Below are 18,036 nucleotides of genomic sequence, written 5' to 3'. Positions count from 1 at the left end.
CTTCGAAATTCATCCTCTGCGCATGCGCAGTTTGCAGATAGCGCAGAGCAGCAGAGTTGTTGGCCACAGAAGGAGGTGAGGTAAGTAACGTAACGTTACTGATTCTGTGCGGAAATATAACGCGTTTCAAAATTCAGTAGTTCTGTCATTAAATCGTTGCAGGACAACTGTGTATATACGTGTTATAGCCACATGCGTATGGCAGTTCGCCCCTTTTTATACATTAGTTCCCGGTTGATCAAAACTAAAGGAATTTTAGTTAGCTAGTGTGCTAACTTTACCATCACGGAACTGCGTGAACAAGAGGAACGATCTGCTCACATGTATGGATTAATAGCTCTAGTAATTGGTCTTTACGTACGTCTTTACGTCTTTATTTGAATGCAACTGCAGGTGCTTTGAATTCAAAGCTCTTTTGAATCTTATATAAAGGCAACGACCCACTCATTGTCTCTTATGTAAGACAAAGATGCCAATAATGTTTATGTTTGTACTTTTTTCGTGTCATTTTTTTATTATTTGTGGGTTAGTATTGTATATATTTCACAGGTGGTCTTCGTCTCCACCATTTTAATTACAGCCTAATTTTTATGTGGAGAATGAAAGACAACTGCAATTATTTTGGTATTGGGGGGGGGGGGGGATATTTTGCATATTGTAAAATATTTACAATATTTTGCATATTGTAAAATATTCTGTGTCTTTCAGTGTTAAAGTTAGTAAATACACCTTATTAAAATAAGATCTACAATAGTAGAAACATCATGAAGCTGGTACTTTGCAATGATTTTAAACATTGTTTAGGCAGCTTTCTGCAGTTGTTTTGGTCTTCCTGTCCATGGCTGTTTATCTTTTTGACAGGAAATATAGTTACACTGACTTAATATGATTATTATACATTAGATTAGATAGTTTTGATGAACATTTCGAGATTCTGTTTAAAATGGTTGATATATCATATTCGCAGGGGCAGGCTGAGCTATTGTGCAACAGTTTATTGTGGTGAAAGTTTAACCTAGACTTAGACACTAAAACAATTGCATTCGTTTTTATTGATTTATTATTAATAAAAAACATAGACATTTTAGCAAGTGTTGGTATCTTTCTCAGATTTATAACGGTTAAAGATGACGACCTCGTGGAGTGATCGGCTTCAGAATTATGCAGACCTTCCAGCCAACATGGATGGTTTATCCATGAAGAAGTACAGAAGAGAGGTGCATCACAGGTATTAATATGTTTCACTTATGCTTTTAGCTTTGCAGGTCATTGCCATTATATTGGTTAAATCAGATTACTACTCTTGGTAGCTTGAAAACAAATCCATTGTCATACCTACATATTTACTTATTTCAAGACAAAACAAGTTGGTGAAATTACCTTAAATGACCTGTCTCTCTTCCAGTTAAGATTATGGTCTATAATGACACATCTATAATCTGACACATTCTCATTGAGATATTTTATGCTCACAATTATTTTAAGTACAGAGAAGAAAATAGGTTTCCAATATAATTGTAGACTTGTAATTGTTATAATTTTAAAAAAGAGCTACCGACATGCTAGTAGCATGTTTGCTGTTGCCGTACCATCATGTTGCTTCATGTGTTTACATGTCTGTTTATCTGTCAACTTCCTTTTTTAAATGATGTCAGCTTGCATGTGTTGTAAAAAGGATTTTGTGTTGCAAGCTTTTTTCTGAATTAAAAGAATGTGTGTGTGTTTTCTGAATGTGCTCACTTTATTTTCAAGTATTAAATAAAATAATTGCTTTTTAAATAATCATTGTAATGGTGTATATGCACATTCTGATACTCGTATCCGATATTAAAGTAGGCTGAATTTAATTATACATTTTGCCAGTTTAATTTGTCCTGTCAGCATTATACTTGAAAGTTTCTAAAATGCTGTTTGTCAGGTCAGTCCTTAAAGGGATAGTTCACTCAAAAATAAAAATTAGCCCATGATTTTCTCACCCTCAAGCCATCATAGGTGTATAACATTCTTCTTTCAGACGAATACAACCATTGTAATGTTAAAAAATTTCCTGGCTCTTCCAAGCTTTATAATGGCAGTGAAAAGCTGTTTCTGTTTTGAAGTCCATTAAAGTGCATCTATCCATCCTAAAAGTGCTCTATATGGTTAATAAAGGCCTCTGAATCTGAATGCGTGTTCACGAGAGACTGGCGTTCCAGCGTATGACGTAGAATGCTCAGAGCATAGAGCAAAACAAAACTGGTCGTGAATTAGAAGTCTAAAACGAGGGTGTTAAAAAGCTGATGCACCCTGGAAATGTGTGTCCCTAGACTTTTTCCACGGGTGTGTTCACATCCCAGCGAATAGTGAGCAGCCACAGCTGCAGTCGCTCCAGATCATTTACAGGGAACTCGTGAAATGTTAATGGAGCATCTCCCTTTGATGTTGAAGCAGGTAATCTTGAGACTTTTGCTTTGTTAAAGCCACCTGGATATAAACACGAAAACACTGTTTTCAAACTAATAAAACATGTAGAGTATAGTACAAACAATTTGTAACAATTTGTATGTTCAGGGAAGAAGGAGGCGGGAACCGGCAAAAATTTAAAACACTTTAATCAAATAAACGGCAAAAAGACGGCAGCCCCTCACGGACGACTGCTGCGCTCACATAATAAAACATAACCATAACATAAAATCCAGGCCTGGTCCTCTCTCGTCCTTCACTGGTGTCGCTTGTCCTTATATGCCTTCTCAGCTCATCTTCAATCGTGTTCCGTTCTCATTGATGTCCCTTCCACATCTCTCACTTGACTACCTCACCACACAATTAAATTCTTCACATGTATGTTCTTTGATGTCAACAAACTTAGTCTTCGCGAGAACTAGCATATTTTCACCGGAGCGGCATATGCTGGAACACCAGTCTCTTCTGAACGCACGTACAGCAGTTAGCGGAATTTAGAGATTACAGTTTGTAAAGTTTGAAAAATGTGGATATTTTTCTTACACAAACGCATCAATTTGCTTCAGAAGGCCTTTATTAACCCCAGAGGCGTGCGGAGCACTTTTATGATGGATAGATGCACTTTTATGGATTTCAAAACAGAAACAGCCATTCACTGCCATTATAAAGCTTGGAAGAGCCAGGGCATTTTTTTAAATATAACTCCGATTGTATTCTTCTGAAAGAAGTCATACTCCTAGGTTGACTTGAGGGTGAGTAAATCATGGGCTAATTTTCATTTTTGGGTAAACTCTCTCTTAGAGCAATTCTTATTTATATGTAGACTTATTGTCATATGCAGTTTTTTTGCAGAAAAAAAAAATCGTGATAGTCACAAAGTGCAATAGTAAAAAAATCTCAGTGAATCTAATGGTAAGAAGTCCTGAATTAACGTACTGGACACAGTTCTTCGTGTGGTAGTTTTAGACGGGTTGTACTGATATAATATATAGTCCATGTATTCCTTTATTACAAAGCTTACCACAGGAACTGGCCCAGTGTCATCCTTCTATGAGGTACGCCAAAGTTTTGTTGTTGACCTGCAGTGCTGACTGATCATCTCTTGTAATTGATATTTTTTTCTCCAATGTACTCATCACAGCGCAGCAGTTAAAATACAGGATGAACAAAACCATCAATGCTTTTGCACTGTGCTGTGACTGTATGTAGGTATCCGTAGGAAGACCTCTGAGAGGATTTGAATCCTATTCCTTAATTTCCCCTTCCTCTAGCTGTCTCCCTCCTTCATGCACTTAACATAATTTCACTTTAATGTAACAGCTCATTTGTTCCTAGGGTAAATGCAGCTTCCATTTTTTATTTTATTTCTGATGTATAGTATACTAGCATCAGGCACTGCACTGCTTTTAACATAATTTAGAAAATTATTATTATTATAAAATTTTTATTTTATTTACTTTTTTATCTCTTGAACTGATTATGAAATGTCCAAAAGCTTCACAAATACAAATATTTTTATTTATTTTAAGTGTATTGTTTGGTTGATTGCCAAACAAATTTTGTAATATTGATATTATTCATATATCAGTGTAAAGCTGCACTACTGATTTTTACAAAATAAATGAAAGGGATAGTTCACTTTGAAATAAAATTTTGATATGTTTTAGCTTACCTCATGGGCATCCGAGATGTTGGAGTATTTGTTCCCCCAGTAGTTTCAATTTTGATCATTTTAGGTCGAACCGTTCTTGTCTGTGCCTCACATAATGCAGGTCTATGGTCACCACCTCAAAGAGCATACACAGAGAAGTCCAAATTAAATTATTTATACAGTATTTATATCATTTTTACCTCTTGTACACCACTACGTCCGACTGATCCGAGGGCGCGCATGCGTGTTTCCTGTGGTGTACAAGAGGAAAAAAAGATATAAATACTGTTTGTTTTCTCACACAAACCGCTCGTTTCGTGTCTTAGGCCATCAGTGTGTACTTATGATGGGGAATTGTTTAATTTGGACTTCTCTGTGTATGCTCTTTGAGGTGGTGACCATAGACCTGCATTATGTGAGGCACAGACAAGAACGGTTTGACCTAAAATGATCAAAATTGAAACTACTGGGGAAACAAATACTCCTACATCTCAGATGCCCATGAGGTAAGCTAAAACATATCAAAATTTAATTTCAAAGTGAACTATCCCTTTAATACTTTTTATTCAGCAAGGATGCATTAAATGAATCAAAAATGCTCTCGCTTATTAGAAAAAAATCTAATAAATGCTGTTCTTTTAAACATAATATTAATTTAAAATAAAATGCTAAAATGTATCGTGGTTTCCACAAAAATATTAAGCACAAGCTGTTTTAAACATTACTAATAATCAGAAATGATTCTTAAGCACCAATTCAGCGTATCAGAATTATTTGAAGGGTCATGTGATACTAAATGCTGAAAATGTAGCTTTGCCATTACAGAAATAAATTATTAAAACAGTTATTTTACATTTTAATAATATCTCAAAATATAATTGTTTTTCTATTATTTTGATCAAATAAATGCAACATTGGTAACTAAGCATATAAAAAACTTCTTTCCAAAGCATAAAAAAATCATACTGAACCCCAAACTTTTGAAAGGCATAGTTTAATCAGATGAGTAGCGTCAGTGTCATAACTTGTTTTCAGGTTTGTAAAATAGATTAAACAGCAGAATATAAGGATGTTTTCCCCTTAATTTTATTTTATTGTATTTCCCATTCTGTTTTTGGTGTGTTTTGTTAAAGACACCATTCACATGCTAATTTCCACCTGAAATACTTGATTTAACTGGAAATCAAGGAATATTACCTTTCCATTTGATCCACCTCACATATTTTGCTGCTTTTGGCTGAACTAGGAATAGATATAATTTAACCAAATGCATAAATTCTGATTTATTGCTTTCACAGGTCACACTATGTCAGTGTAAATCATTATCTACACTAACCTAAACTCCCTTAGAACTGAACAGCTCGCAGGTTGTGCTCAAGGCAATGGAATCATGCTGCATTTAACACTTGTTTGCAGCTGAGCAGAGAATATTGAAAAGGCATGGCATTAGCCTTAAATTGATTGTATTTTTGCGTCCACAGAGTTTTTGTCAATAGAAGTTTGGCAATGGAGAAGATAAAATGCTTTGGCTTTGATATGGACTACACTCTAGCAGGTAAGAAAGTACTAGTTGCATCATGCCTTCTTCTGCAGTGTCTCAAGTCAGTTCAAAAGAATCAGAAAGCATTGCGAAATTGCAGTACCATAGGCTGGTACTGTAAGACAATCCTCAATCCCATGTATTTGGTGGTGTCATGGCTCTGTAAATAGCACCCCCTCTCTTCACTCAGCTCATGTCCGAGGACACGTGCTTGGTTCCTTGCTCTTGAAGCTCTAAACATGTCAGATGGATGGGTGCAATGACATCCATGTTATGAGATGTGGTTCTTTTGATTGGTCAACTTCCTGTTTACGGGTGTGTAATGATACACAAGTTATAATGTTAAAATTTAGGAAAAGTTATTTTCCAGCACCGCCTAATATTAACAGAAAATATGAGCTGCTTAGTCTGAAAGATCAATGTGTGTTTGCTGTGTAACTCCCTTCTAATCGCAGTGTGGTTGATTTGCTTAGTGTGGCAAATGTTTCAGCAGACAAGGAGGTCAGAGAAGTGCTTGTAGCCAGACTTTGATATAATGTAAACATTTGAAGGCCAACAAATAGGTTTTATTGCATGACCATTTTGACTCAGTGTTGGTTAGTATCCAAGTGTAAATCTTTAGTTAAAAGTGGTCTCTGTTATTTAGTTGAACATTGAATGCAAGATGACAAGACAGACGTTTGAGCATAGGGTCAACTTCGTTTCATCAATGTTGACATTTTCTTCCTCTCTTTCGGTCAGAAGTCTGTCATCTGTTTAGGGAAATGTTTATACTTCTGATTTGGCTAATGTTGGGTTTCTTGATTAGTCAAAAAATGTGTCATGAAGAGGAAAAAAACTTAAGTCGCACTGGACTATAAGTCGCATTATACTGGACTTTTCACACCGGCATACTGGACTTTTATAACAGCAGTTTCCCACTGAACGCGCAAGCTTTGGCAGGGCAGAAGCAGTGCGGAGAGCGGGAGCCGCGTCCGCCCGGTCGCTGTGCATTCACACTGTTTATGATTCACACATTGCCTGGGAAAACAGTCTGGCAAAGAGCCCATTCAAACCCATTTCTAATCCGTCAAAATCACGGCACCAATCAGAAACGTTGGGGCGGGCTTTACACAATGACGACAGCGCAGCGATGGTGAAGCAGGATGCCGCCGTAGAACATCACTCGTTCAAATCAGCCATCGCGTCTGTTTTAAGGGATTTAAACTTTTCTTTCTTTTTTAAACCCAAGCACTCGGCTACCAGATGTGGATTAAACCGGCTACTATGATGAGGAGGATGGGGAGTGTGATCATGTGCTAACACCACACAGCAGCTCTGGATCTGGCCTTTCTGTGCTTATTTCCACACACTAGATCTGGCAGTCATGTAAAAATTGTAAATAGTTGTAAATAAATAACAATGCTCAAGTCTGAAAATGTTCGAACAAATCTGAAATGACTGAATTTGAATAAAGTTTGTGAGACACAATTTTCCAAAGACTCATCAATATTATTTTATTTTCAAAATATTGCAAATCACATTCTAATCGCAATACAAATGCCTTACAACGGGGGCAAATGCGATCAGAGCTAGATGTTTTCTGGGAGACCGTCAATCCGAGAAGTTTCAGTCGGTCTGAAATGCTATTAGGTTTTCCAAATTTTGCAAAAATGTTGACGGAGGGGCAGTGGACACCAGCTATTATCATATTTCTTTTACAACAACGGCAAAAGTCGTCAGAAGTCATTGCAACATCTTCCTCGAAATCACAAACAGAATTGCTGTCTCAGATGTTTCTTCGTCGCTCTGTATTCGTCCGTATTATTATACATGTCTTTACTTTCACTTTAATGCATCATTGCTGAACAAAAGTATTAATTTCTTTCAAAAGTAAAATCTTATTAGGGGATAGTTCATTTGTCAACTTCACATAGTCATTCACATAGCAGTCATTTCAAATCTATTTATAGATTCATCCTAACTGAAGATAGTATGCTGTGAAAAGGGGCTTGGTTTAAAATAGGAAATTAGAGGCACCATGAACTAAACAGGGTTTTCCAGCCAAGAGGTTGTCCTTCATGAGATTGATAGAAATATCAATGAAGATCTTTTTTGTAATATTTTTCATATAATTAAGTTCACATGGAAATTATAAATGGGTTCTAGCAGTTTCTTACTTTTACCAGCAAAGGAAGAACATGGAGCATTTGGCAACAATTACCATTTCTCAGTTGTTTTTGACATATACACTGCCGTTCAAATATTTGGGGTTAATAAGATTTTATTTAAAAAAAAAAAAAAGAATAAATGCTGTTCTTTTAAACTTTTTAATCCTGAAATAATCCTGAAAAATATATCACGGTGTTATATAAAATATATAAATATTTTACCCAAAAATGGGTATTTTAAATTGTAGTAATATTTCACAACATTACCGTTTATGCTGTATTTTTGATCAATTAATGCAGGCAGCCTATGTGAGCATAAGAGACTTCTTCAAAAACATCAAATATCTTACCGACCTCACACTTTTGAACATTAGTGTATATGATAACATTTGTCATTGCTGTCTTCTCCTCATTCACATTCTCTCCTCTGTTTATAGTGTACAAGTCCCCGGAGTATGAATCTCTTGGCTTTGACCTGACTGTGGAGCGGCTGGTTTCCATTGGTTACCCACAAGAGCTGCTAAACTTTGTCTATGACCCTGCATTTCCCACAAGGTGATTAGAAAGTCCTTTTTCCAACATGCTACTATTCTGTATTTTCACTGCATGTTTTGATTCACACACTTTCTCTACGTCTTTCAGAGGCTTGGTGTTTGACACAACATATGGAAACCTGCTGAAAGTAGATGCATATGGAAACATCCTTGTGTGCGCTCATGGTTTTAACTTCCTGCGTGGGTGAGTCAGCACTAATAATTGCCGTTTTGTGAAGCTTGGTGCTTCCTTCGTTTGTGTGTTAATTTGTCTACAGATAATAAAAGCTTCATTTTTGGAATTTATTTTATTTGTAATAACATGCACTGGTGTATCATTCCCAATAATGTGCATTTAGAAAGTTAATAGTGTCACTTGTGATTACTTGTAGATTTTTCTTGGTCAACCCTCCAGCTAATGTGTGTATTTTTCATATTTGTATTTTTGATGTGTGTAATTAGTGTTTTTGTCATTTTTTGTTTTAGGCCAGAGATAAGAGAGTTGTATCCAAACAAGTTCATTCAGCGTGGAGATACAGAGCGATTCTACATCCTCAACACACTCTTTAACCTCCCAGGTCAAAACCTTTTATCAACTAGTATCAAAAAGCAAAAGAATATATAGAATCTGTCTAAATTAACATAATTTGTTTTCTACGTTATTAGAGACATACCTCTTTGCCTGCCTGGTTGACTTCTTCACTAGTTGCTCCAGATATACAAGGTTTGTTTTTGTGCCATCATTTTAATGCATCTGTTGCTTTTCTGGCATGAGCATGCAGTCGATTATCGGGATTGCAATTTTATATGTTCTACTTATAAACTTTTTCCTCCACAGTTGTGAGATGGGCTTTAAAGATGGAGATCTTTTCATGTCCTTCAAGAGCATGTTTCAGGATGTCAGAGATGCTGTGGACTGGGTCCATTTCAAGGTAAAGGCAATTTTGAAATGTAAAATTGTATTTATTTATTTGAAAGAACTCCTTTCTGGACTCAAATTTATACTTTGGATAACCAGTGCTGTGTGATGTTTCAGGGCTCACTAAAGGAAAAAACAGTTGAAAACCTGGAGAAATATGTGGTAAAGGATGTAAGTATCAGCATTTTTGTTACCTTATCTCACTTTGTATGTTAATCATAATGAATTATAGTTTACAGACATAATCATTTTTTGGCTCCATATATTTTGACTTCTTCTTCTAGGCCAAATTGCCATTGCTTCTAAGCAGAATGAATGAAGTTTCCAAAGTGTTCCTTGTTACCAACAGTGACTACAAGTACACAGATGTGAGTTATTCTTGATGCGAGGCCACAGACCAAGGGCCAGATTTACTAAACAGGGCTAATTAGTGTGAGAGTGCAATTTCATAAAAGCGCAGATGTGAGTGGACAGTTCTGTCCGTCATCTATTGACGACGCGCAAATGTAAAGCACACAGACGCAGCCAGGTCAATTCCTTAATGACTAACGCAATCAACCCGTTAGCGTCTGGTTTAAGACGTGCTATTTTTGGTCTGTAAATAATGGTGCAAATAACAGTACATTTATGAGCACAAACATTTATATATCACCTTGTGTGATTCATTTAAATAATGTCCTCCCATAAATTTTGCACCAGAAATGTAAACTCCTACAAATACATATGCAGTAAGGTCAGCTGCAAAAACTACTACTGTCTACTGTCCATGCTAATTTATTACTGCTCGTTTTTAGTAAATCCTGACAGTAGTTTTTTAACACCAAAAGAGTGTTTGCGCTGACACAAGCTGTTAGTAAATCTGGCCCCAAGAGTCCCTAAACAGCCATCTGACATTCATCAAGATGTTACAAAATATGTTGGATTTTCATCAGAAGTCAAATGTAAGCTGTAATTTTCTCTCCTTTTATCTTTCAGAAAATCATGACATACTTGTTTGATTTTCCACATGGTTCAAAAGTAAGTGTTGTTTTTATTACTCATATAGGTACACTAGCATACCAGTGGTACTTTGTTGTTTTATTTGTCTCAGATCCCCAATGAAAATGTCCAGTGACAAAGAACAGTACACATTTCACATATAATTTGTGTAGCAAGCTGCACTGTGTAGTAGAGGAACCCCCTGGGGATCAATTCACTGGTTATGATGTGTCTGTAACACCATCAGATTTTTCATTTAAAAAATGTTAACAAATATTGGGAAAGGGAATATGAACAGAAAGACTATCAAAAAAAAGAGTATCAGGGGCCATATACATTTTTTTATTGCATACACAAAGACAGTGATGGATTGAATCTATTATTTCTTTATTACAGGCAGGTTTACCCCATCAGCCCTGGCAGTCCTACTTTGACCTTATTCTAGTGGATGCTAGGAAGCCGGTGTTTTTTGGGGAGGGCACAGTGCTCAGACAAGTGGACACGGTAAGCTCCTCTAGCTAGACTCACTTGAGTAGCTTTCTGTGATGGACTGTTTCCTGTGATTGAATCAGCCATGTTTGTTCTGTAGACCACTGGGAGACTGAAGATCGGGACATACACTGGTCCCTTGCAGCATGGCATAGTGTATTCCGGTGGTAAGATGAAAATTAAGGTCACTTTTCGTATTTAGTTAACCATTCTTATCTGATCTACCTGATTGAATTGGTTTATTTGTCCTCCTCAGGTTCCTCAGATATAGTTTGTGACTTATTGGGAGCAAAAGGAAAGGAAATCCTGTACATCGGTGACCACATTTTCGGAGACATCCTGAAGTCTAAGAAGCGTCAGGGCTGGAGAACATTCCTGGTCATTCCTGAGCTGGCTCAGGAGCTGCATGTGTGGACCGACAAGAGCAGTGAGTCCACCACGCCAGGGTTATTAGAGTTAACTAAGGCCCTGTCCACACGAACACGGGTATTTTCAAAACCGCAGCTTTTTCTACGCGGTTTGGCTGTTCGTCCACACGCAAACGCTGTATCCGGTTACTAAAACCGGACTTTTTTGAAAACTTCGGCCAGGGTGAAGATTTTTAGAAACTCCGGTTACAGCGTTGTCGTGTAGATGGTGAAACCGGAGATTTCGGCTTTTTAAATTGAAGTGCGCGCCGTTTTTTCCTTTGTGTGATATCAGATTTTCCACATCTCCTTTTGATTTACGTGAGTCGATTCTATGCGGTGGACTCCACTAACAGCGCTTATCACACGTATATAGATACATGTTCAGTTATGCAATAATGCAATAATACAAAATAGTAAAGCAAGTGTGTAAAGCTATTACAGTCCACTTCGGCCCTGCACCTGTGTATACGGTTACCTGTCACTGAGTCCAAAGCAAAGGAACTTGTAGGAAGTGTTTCACTTGAGCCCATGGCATCCCTCAGTCAGTGCAATGTGCATCGGTGCAGTGAATGGGACCCACATGGAAATCAGGCAGCCAATCATAGCATAGTTTTGCGGTCTCATGTGGACAGAATTTTTTTTAAAACCGTGCTTGTGTGGACGCGATTGTTTTTTTAAAACGGAGGAGGAAAAACTCCGGTAATAAAAATACCCGTGTACGTGTGGACTAGGCCTATAACTAATATCATTAAAAAAAAATGTACTGTATGAAATAAAATAAACGTTAAATTAAATCAAATAAGTTTAAAATAAGTTATTTGCCAACACAACATTTTTATTTTGTTTAAAGGTGCACTATGTAGGATTTTTGCAGTAAAATATCCAAAAACCACCAGGCCAGTGCTATATATTTTGTTCAGTTGAGTTCTTACAATATCCCAAATGTTTCCAACTATTTGTAAATTGTGAGGAAATTATTTTAATTGAGAACATTTTAATTGTCAAACTTTGAGTGCTGATCAAGAGTTTTATGAAAGCAATTTAAGGTTGCGACTCTTGTCCCAAATATAGCAGGCTTCATTCAGTGATTGAAACAAATATTATTAATATTAATTTAAGTTTTACAGCATATTGAACGCTCTGAGCGAGCTGTGCAAGTGCTGTGGTAAACATGGAGCTTTTCCTTGACATGAAACAGTAAATAATCAAACCAATGAAAGCAGTGCATTTATCCTTTATTCATGCAATATCTATTCAGTCAGTACAGTAGCCCACACTTTAGTAATGTTTCTGTTTAATGTTAAATAAAATGAGGCATGATATGCTAACTGTATCTTACATAGCTTGCATACAACTTTATCTCTCGGCTCAGCAATTTTACCTCCTACCGACCAGAATCCAAAGTACTTCCAGACATGGCCTTTTAGATTTTGGAAGGTTAAAATCGCTTTCTCTGCTGCAGTCGAGTTGGGTGGTGCACTTTCTGCCATCTTACATGCAAGACACGTCAACTTCATAGACAGTAAAAGAAATGGACACAGCGATCCCATAGACTTCAACGGCGAATTATGAAGTCAATAAGAAGCTCTCACTTACTGATGGCTGAGCGAACTGCGCAGGCTCAGACTGAGCTTGACAACGTAGATGTGACGTAAGCAACCTGTCTGACAGTTGTAAGTCTTCTAGTAGTTTTTGGAAAGTGAAATCTGAATCACATTGTTTAAATGTTTTGTCTCGTTTCTTTTCGCTCACTATCGGCTTCTCCCCATTCTTCTCCCTTGACTTTATCGGACTTTATGTCTACACGTCACCCCGACTGTCTGATAGACAGTAAAAGATTGCCTGCGAGAGTCTCCTCCTGTCTATACGGTAATTTCTCAACTGTGCGACAGTTGCGTTGGTTATGACAGTTGCGTTGGTTATGACAGTTGCGTTGGTTATGATTTTTACAAAAACAGCTTCTACGGGGCGATAGTGTAAGATACAAGGTAATGGAGCCGTTTATACATTGTCATGTTTCTTTAGAAATAAACAATGGACAAATGGAGTCTTAAAACCCTTCAGATGTAAAGTTATTCACTGTCAAAAATGAATGGGAGTCAATGGGATGCTAACAACAGGTGATGGCTTGGTTAGCAGTGGCCGCCCCTATGGGTGATATGTGTTCCGGGTGCTATTACCCACTTGGTTTACCCAACTTTCAGCATTGACGCTGAGCTTGACAGTGCGACTCCTGTGACCTGCCCCTGAACCCCATGAGTGCGCTTACTCACAAAGCAGACAGTCACGCCGAAGTCTCTGGCATTTTTTGTCCACTTTTTTTTTTTAAATCGAATATTAATTTTCACCTTAGAAATTTGTTTTTTTTTAACTATTCAAATATATTCGTTGACAGCCCTATACTACAGTAAGGTTAATAATTGCGTCCATGAACATGATTTCTGCCCAAGTCCTAGCCCTATTCTTTTCCACCGGCTGTGAGGTGAAGACCACATGTCCCAAGATTCCACATGTCCACCACATGTCCCATGTCAAACGACTCTCAGATATTGATGACATCATTACAGACTTCACCTTCTCGTCAAATCTTCTGTCCAATCAAAATGCTCTCTAGAATCTAAAGCCCGCCCCCTACACTGCTGAAGCTGCAGCTGAAATCGGTCAGTTGTTAACACACATTTACTAATTTCTACATGGTGAAAGGCACATAGCACACTATATGCAATAGGAAACGTTTCAGTGTAAATATGCTTTCATTTGAGGCGGATGAAGTCTGTTTTCACGTTAGTTTCACACACCGCAGCAGCGCACACACACCAACAGCTCTGGTCTAAATTTAGACTACAGACACGAGAGCGCAGCGCAGATCATAAGTGCGAGTCAGCACAGACAACAAACATATTGACCCATTTGAATTCTGCACAGAATGCTGCATTTCAAAGCGATATGGAGGAGATTATGATGATAAACAGTGTTAGAGGAAACTGGCTTTACCAAACAGAAAGGTTTGCTCTAGTCAAACTGTATTTTAACGAAACGCTATTGGCTGTTTCAAAAAAGGGGAGGAGCTGCTAACAGCTGGAGCCGTTTCAGTGGAAATCACGTAAATGCATTGAATAATGTGGCGCGTTCCAAAGCACTTCAGTGGGCCTTTAAAAACAAAAGAAGATGGCTAACTTGCAGTTAAGCTTTTCTTTGAGAAAAGAATGGCACTAAAGTCATTCTTAAAAAGAAGTGATCGGAGGTTTGCCGACCGGATACGGCTCCACTGGTGAGAAAACTCATGGGACTCAGCCACAAACCGCTTGTGATTGTTGTCTCACCACTGATAGCGCCCTGGTTAGTTGTAGAGCTATCCTATTGTGTGCAGAGAGAATTTGAAAGACAATCCCCTCGGATTGAGCCCTGCCAATGGTGTGTTCCCCAGACCCAACATCTTGATGTGGGTCTTGCTTGTCAGGCTAAATAATAACTATAATAATAGCAAATCTATTTTGTCATAACATATTGTATTGTAATAATATTATTATTAATTTTAAATAACCTACTTAAAAAAACGTATTTACCGAAAACTTACTATTGAAAACAGAAAATGCAAAAATAAATAAATGAAAAAAAAAAAAAAAACTATAATAGTATCTTAATGATACTGAAATAACACTGATGTCCAAAACCTGATGTCCATGGAGCATATGTACCTAGTTCACAGAGTTCTCTTCTTTTTTTTCTTTTCTTTTTTTTGCAGCACTGTTTGAGGAGCTACAGAGTCTGGACATTTTCCTGGCAGAGCTCTACAAGTAAGTATCATCCATGAACTCTTGCTCAGATGTTCGCAGTGCCACCATCCATTACTCGTGTGTGCTGGCATTCATGCACTCATGTACCCAGAAAAGGACACAACGCCCCCTCCTCGCTGTCTGCAGCTATTTGACATGCAGATAAAGGGGTGCGCATTCTTTTCTATTTAAAGACTGACACTTCATGGCTTCTATTACATTTAATTCCTTTGACAACGTTCTCACCCCACATCTCTGTTTCCCCTGGCATTTTTCTCCATCCTTTTTTTTTTTTTTTTTTTTTTCACAGACATTTGGACAGCAGCAGCAATGAGAGACCCGACATCAGCTCTCTTCAGAGGAGGATTAAGGTATATTTCTTTACACAAACGGATATGCACTGTAGGCCGTGCACTGAAAATCCTGTAACATTACTATAGTGAAAAATCAATTTCCATGGGAAAAAAATATTCAGGTCTTTCCACATTTAAAATATGTGCAAAGTGCATAAATTCTCCCAAAGTATCATTTTTACATGAGGGACAGGATAAGCTACAGTTATAGGTTGAGTATGTGCAGCAAACAATGCACAAAGTGCATTTTTGACAAAAAGCTACATTTATTTTGATCATGGAATATTTTTTTCAAGATTTAGGTGTTTATTGAAATCCTAATGACACTAATAATGTTTTAATGTTGAGCAAAAAGTGAACCATGTTTTTTTTTATTATATTTGGTTAATTTTAGAAATATTCACCAGATTGATTATTAAAACCATTACACTGTTGTTTAAAAGTGTAAGCTTGGTAAGTTTTTTTTTGAGTGTCCAGGCTGAATATATTTGATCTAAAATACAGTGAAATATTATAACAATTTAAAATAACTGTTTTCTATTTTAATCAATTTTAAAATGTGATTTATCCCTGTGATGGCTAGTCTTCAGTGTCACATGATCCTCAGGAAATCCTTCTAATATGCTGATTTGCTGCTCACATTTTTATAACAATGTTGTAGTAATAATAATTTTAAATTGTGCTGCTTAATATTTTTGTGGAAACAGTGATTCATTTTTTTCCAGAATTCTTTAGTAAAAAGAAATGTGAAAAGAATTTATCTTAACGCATTTATTTTAAATATAAATAACATTATAAATGTCTTTACTGTCATTTAGGATCAATTGAATACATCCTTTCTGAATTAAAGTATTAACCCCCCCCCCCCCCCCCCCCAAAAAAAAAACATTACAATTATTTTTAATTTGTTAGATTCAACTTAAATCAATTCGCTTTTCGCAATGCATATCGTTTCAAAGCAACTTAACAGAAAATGCATGCATTCGAACTCAGTATTGTTTCTTTATATCCGATTTTCTCAGAAAGTGACCCATGACATGGACATGTGCTATGGGATGATGGGAAGTCTGTTCCGCAGTGGCTCTCGTCAGACTCTGTTTGCATCTCAAGTGATGCGTTACGCTGACCTGTACGCTGCGTCCTTCATCAATCTTCTGTACTACCCCTTCAGCTACCTGTTCAGAGCCGCCCACGTCCTGGTAAGCTCAACAAACACACTGTCAACAGTTGATACATGGGTCATAAAAGTCAGGAAATCTTTAGTAAACTTTTTTTGTCTTTGTTTTGCATTCAGATGCCTCACGAGTCGACCGTGGAGCACACTCACATGGACATTAACGACATGGAATCGCCCATGGCCACGCGCAACCGCCACTCCATCGACTTTAGAGACCGCGAGTGCAAGAAACACCAGCTGACCCGTTCCATTAGCGAGATAAACCCTCCACACCTCTTCCCTCAGACACCACAGGAGATCACACACTGTCACGATGAGGATGACGACGAGGAGGAGGAGGAAGAAGAGGAGGAGGAGGAATAAGCCTGTGGCATTGCTTAGAGATGAGTCTACGGTTAAATGATTATGAGCATTGCATTCACACTCAGCTATATATTTTGTAAAGATATCAGAGAGGATGATTATTTCTTGCAAAGCGTATTACATATTTTAGAGTTTAAGGTTTGATGGGAGTATGAAGCTAAAACTATAGTTCTAGCTTCTAGGGGTTTACAGATGGCCTCACTTTAAAGTGCATTGGGAAAAAAAATATAACAGGGAGAACAGAACCCTGTTTAAACTGAATTACAGAATCAGTTACAATTTTATTTGCATGCTATTGAGGAAACACAACAGTTACAAGGTACATCACTGACTTAAGCTTGAGAAAATAGCATGAATACTCACTCTTGGCTCCATGTGGTCTTATAGACTGCCTTCAAACTTTGGAAATGAGCCAAGTAGCATGCTGGGAGATATCACACCAACAATGCAGCTTGCTCAGTATCTGTCTGACTGCCTGTTCAAGCACTATAACATTTCAAAACTGGTAGTATGCAAATTGCTGTCATGTCACTCTGTGAGAAATGGAACGCATGCAGCTGTTGCCATTACATGCAGAATAAGATAAAGGGTTTCATGTTGCTGCCAAGTAAAGTTCAATAACTGTTTGGAAGATGAAGCCAACACAGAAATGTCTAATGCACTCTCCATGAACACTGTGTTAACATTAAACCTTGAATCTAGAGCTTAGATTCGTTTTAGAGCTTAGATTTACTATTTTTATATCTACTAATACAGTTAATTGCACCAGATAAATTAAAACAAATAATTTAGTTTGATATTAGTGTAACGGTTAGCGTTTGGCAGTTGGCAGCGATTTAAGATTGGGAGCTGGTCTCAATGCATGGCACAAAGCCTTGTGGGTGACATTGGACCAAAAGGAAGCTCATCCAGGAATCACGCTCTGACATAATGGAATATTTTTAACCTGTGCAGTAACAGCCCAGATCCTGAAACTTTGAGTTTCATGGTGTTCTGATCAGCATCAGAAGTGGTGTTGTCTTTTTGTTATTGTTTTAACTCATAAAGGGAATTTATGATGGGTCCGTGTTGCTTTGGATTTACCATACTACGTGCACTCCTATATTTACAACTGCATTGGTTTGTTTTGAACAGTATTGTTGAATTTAGACTGAAAGATGAGGGCCATCATGCCATTGTAATATGTGGAGGGATGCTTTCAGAACCAAAGACTGTTAACAGTGTCCTTCATTTAAAATCACAGAAGCTGTTGAAG

The 18,036-nt window shown here is 37.4% G+C and overlaps 1 protein-coding gene across 2 annotated transcripts; it reads left to right on the top strand.

Annotated features, from left to right (window-relative positions):
* The first annotated feature begins 33 nt into the window (after nucleotides 1-33).
* nt5c2a (5'-nucleotidase, cytosolic IIa) lies at nucleotides 34-17,491 on the top strand. Of its 2 annotated transcripts, XM_067420786.1 has the most exons (19): nucleotides 34-80; nucleotides 1,111-1,228; nucleotides 3,459-3,497; nucleotides 5,575-5,648; nucleotides 8,221-8,338; nucleotides 8,426-8,521; nucleotides 8,803-8,894; nucleotides 8,983-9,040; nucleotides 9,155-9,248; nucleotides 9,353-9,406; nucleotides 9,520-9,603; nucleotides 10,211-10,252; nucleotides 10,610-10,717; nucleotides 10,803-10,869; nucleotides 10,959-11,129; nucleotides 14,858-14,909; nucleotides 15,199-15,259; nucleotides 16,264-16,440; nucleotides 16,536-17,491. In XM_067420786.1, the coding sequence occupies exons 2-19, from the start codon at nucleotides 1,128-1,130 to the stop codon at nucleotides 16,779-16,781; spliced, it is 1,734 nt and encodes a 577-aa protein (XP_067276887.1). In that variant the 5' UTR covers nucleotides 34-80; nucleotides 1,111-1,127; the 3' UTR covers nucleotides 16,782-17,491. The 2 variants fall into 2 exon arrangements, with proteins under 2 accessions (XP_067276887.1, XP_067276888.1); XM_067420787.1 differs by lacking the exon at nucleotides 3,459-3,497.
* Nucleotides 17,492-18,036: the final 545 nt, after the last annotated feature.

This window comes from Pseudorasbora parva, chromosome 17 (assembly GCF_024679245.1).
Source record: "Pseudorasbora parva isolate DD20220531a chromosome 17, ASM2467924v1, whole genome shotgun sequence".
NCBI classification, from domain to species: domain Eukaryota; kingdom Metazoa; phylum Chordata; class Actinopteri; order Cypriniformes; family Gobionidae; genus Pseudorasbora; species Pseudorasbora parva.
This window is presented reverse-complemented; position numbering and strand designations above follow the sequence as displayed.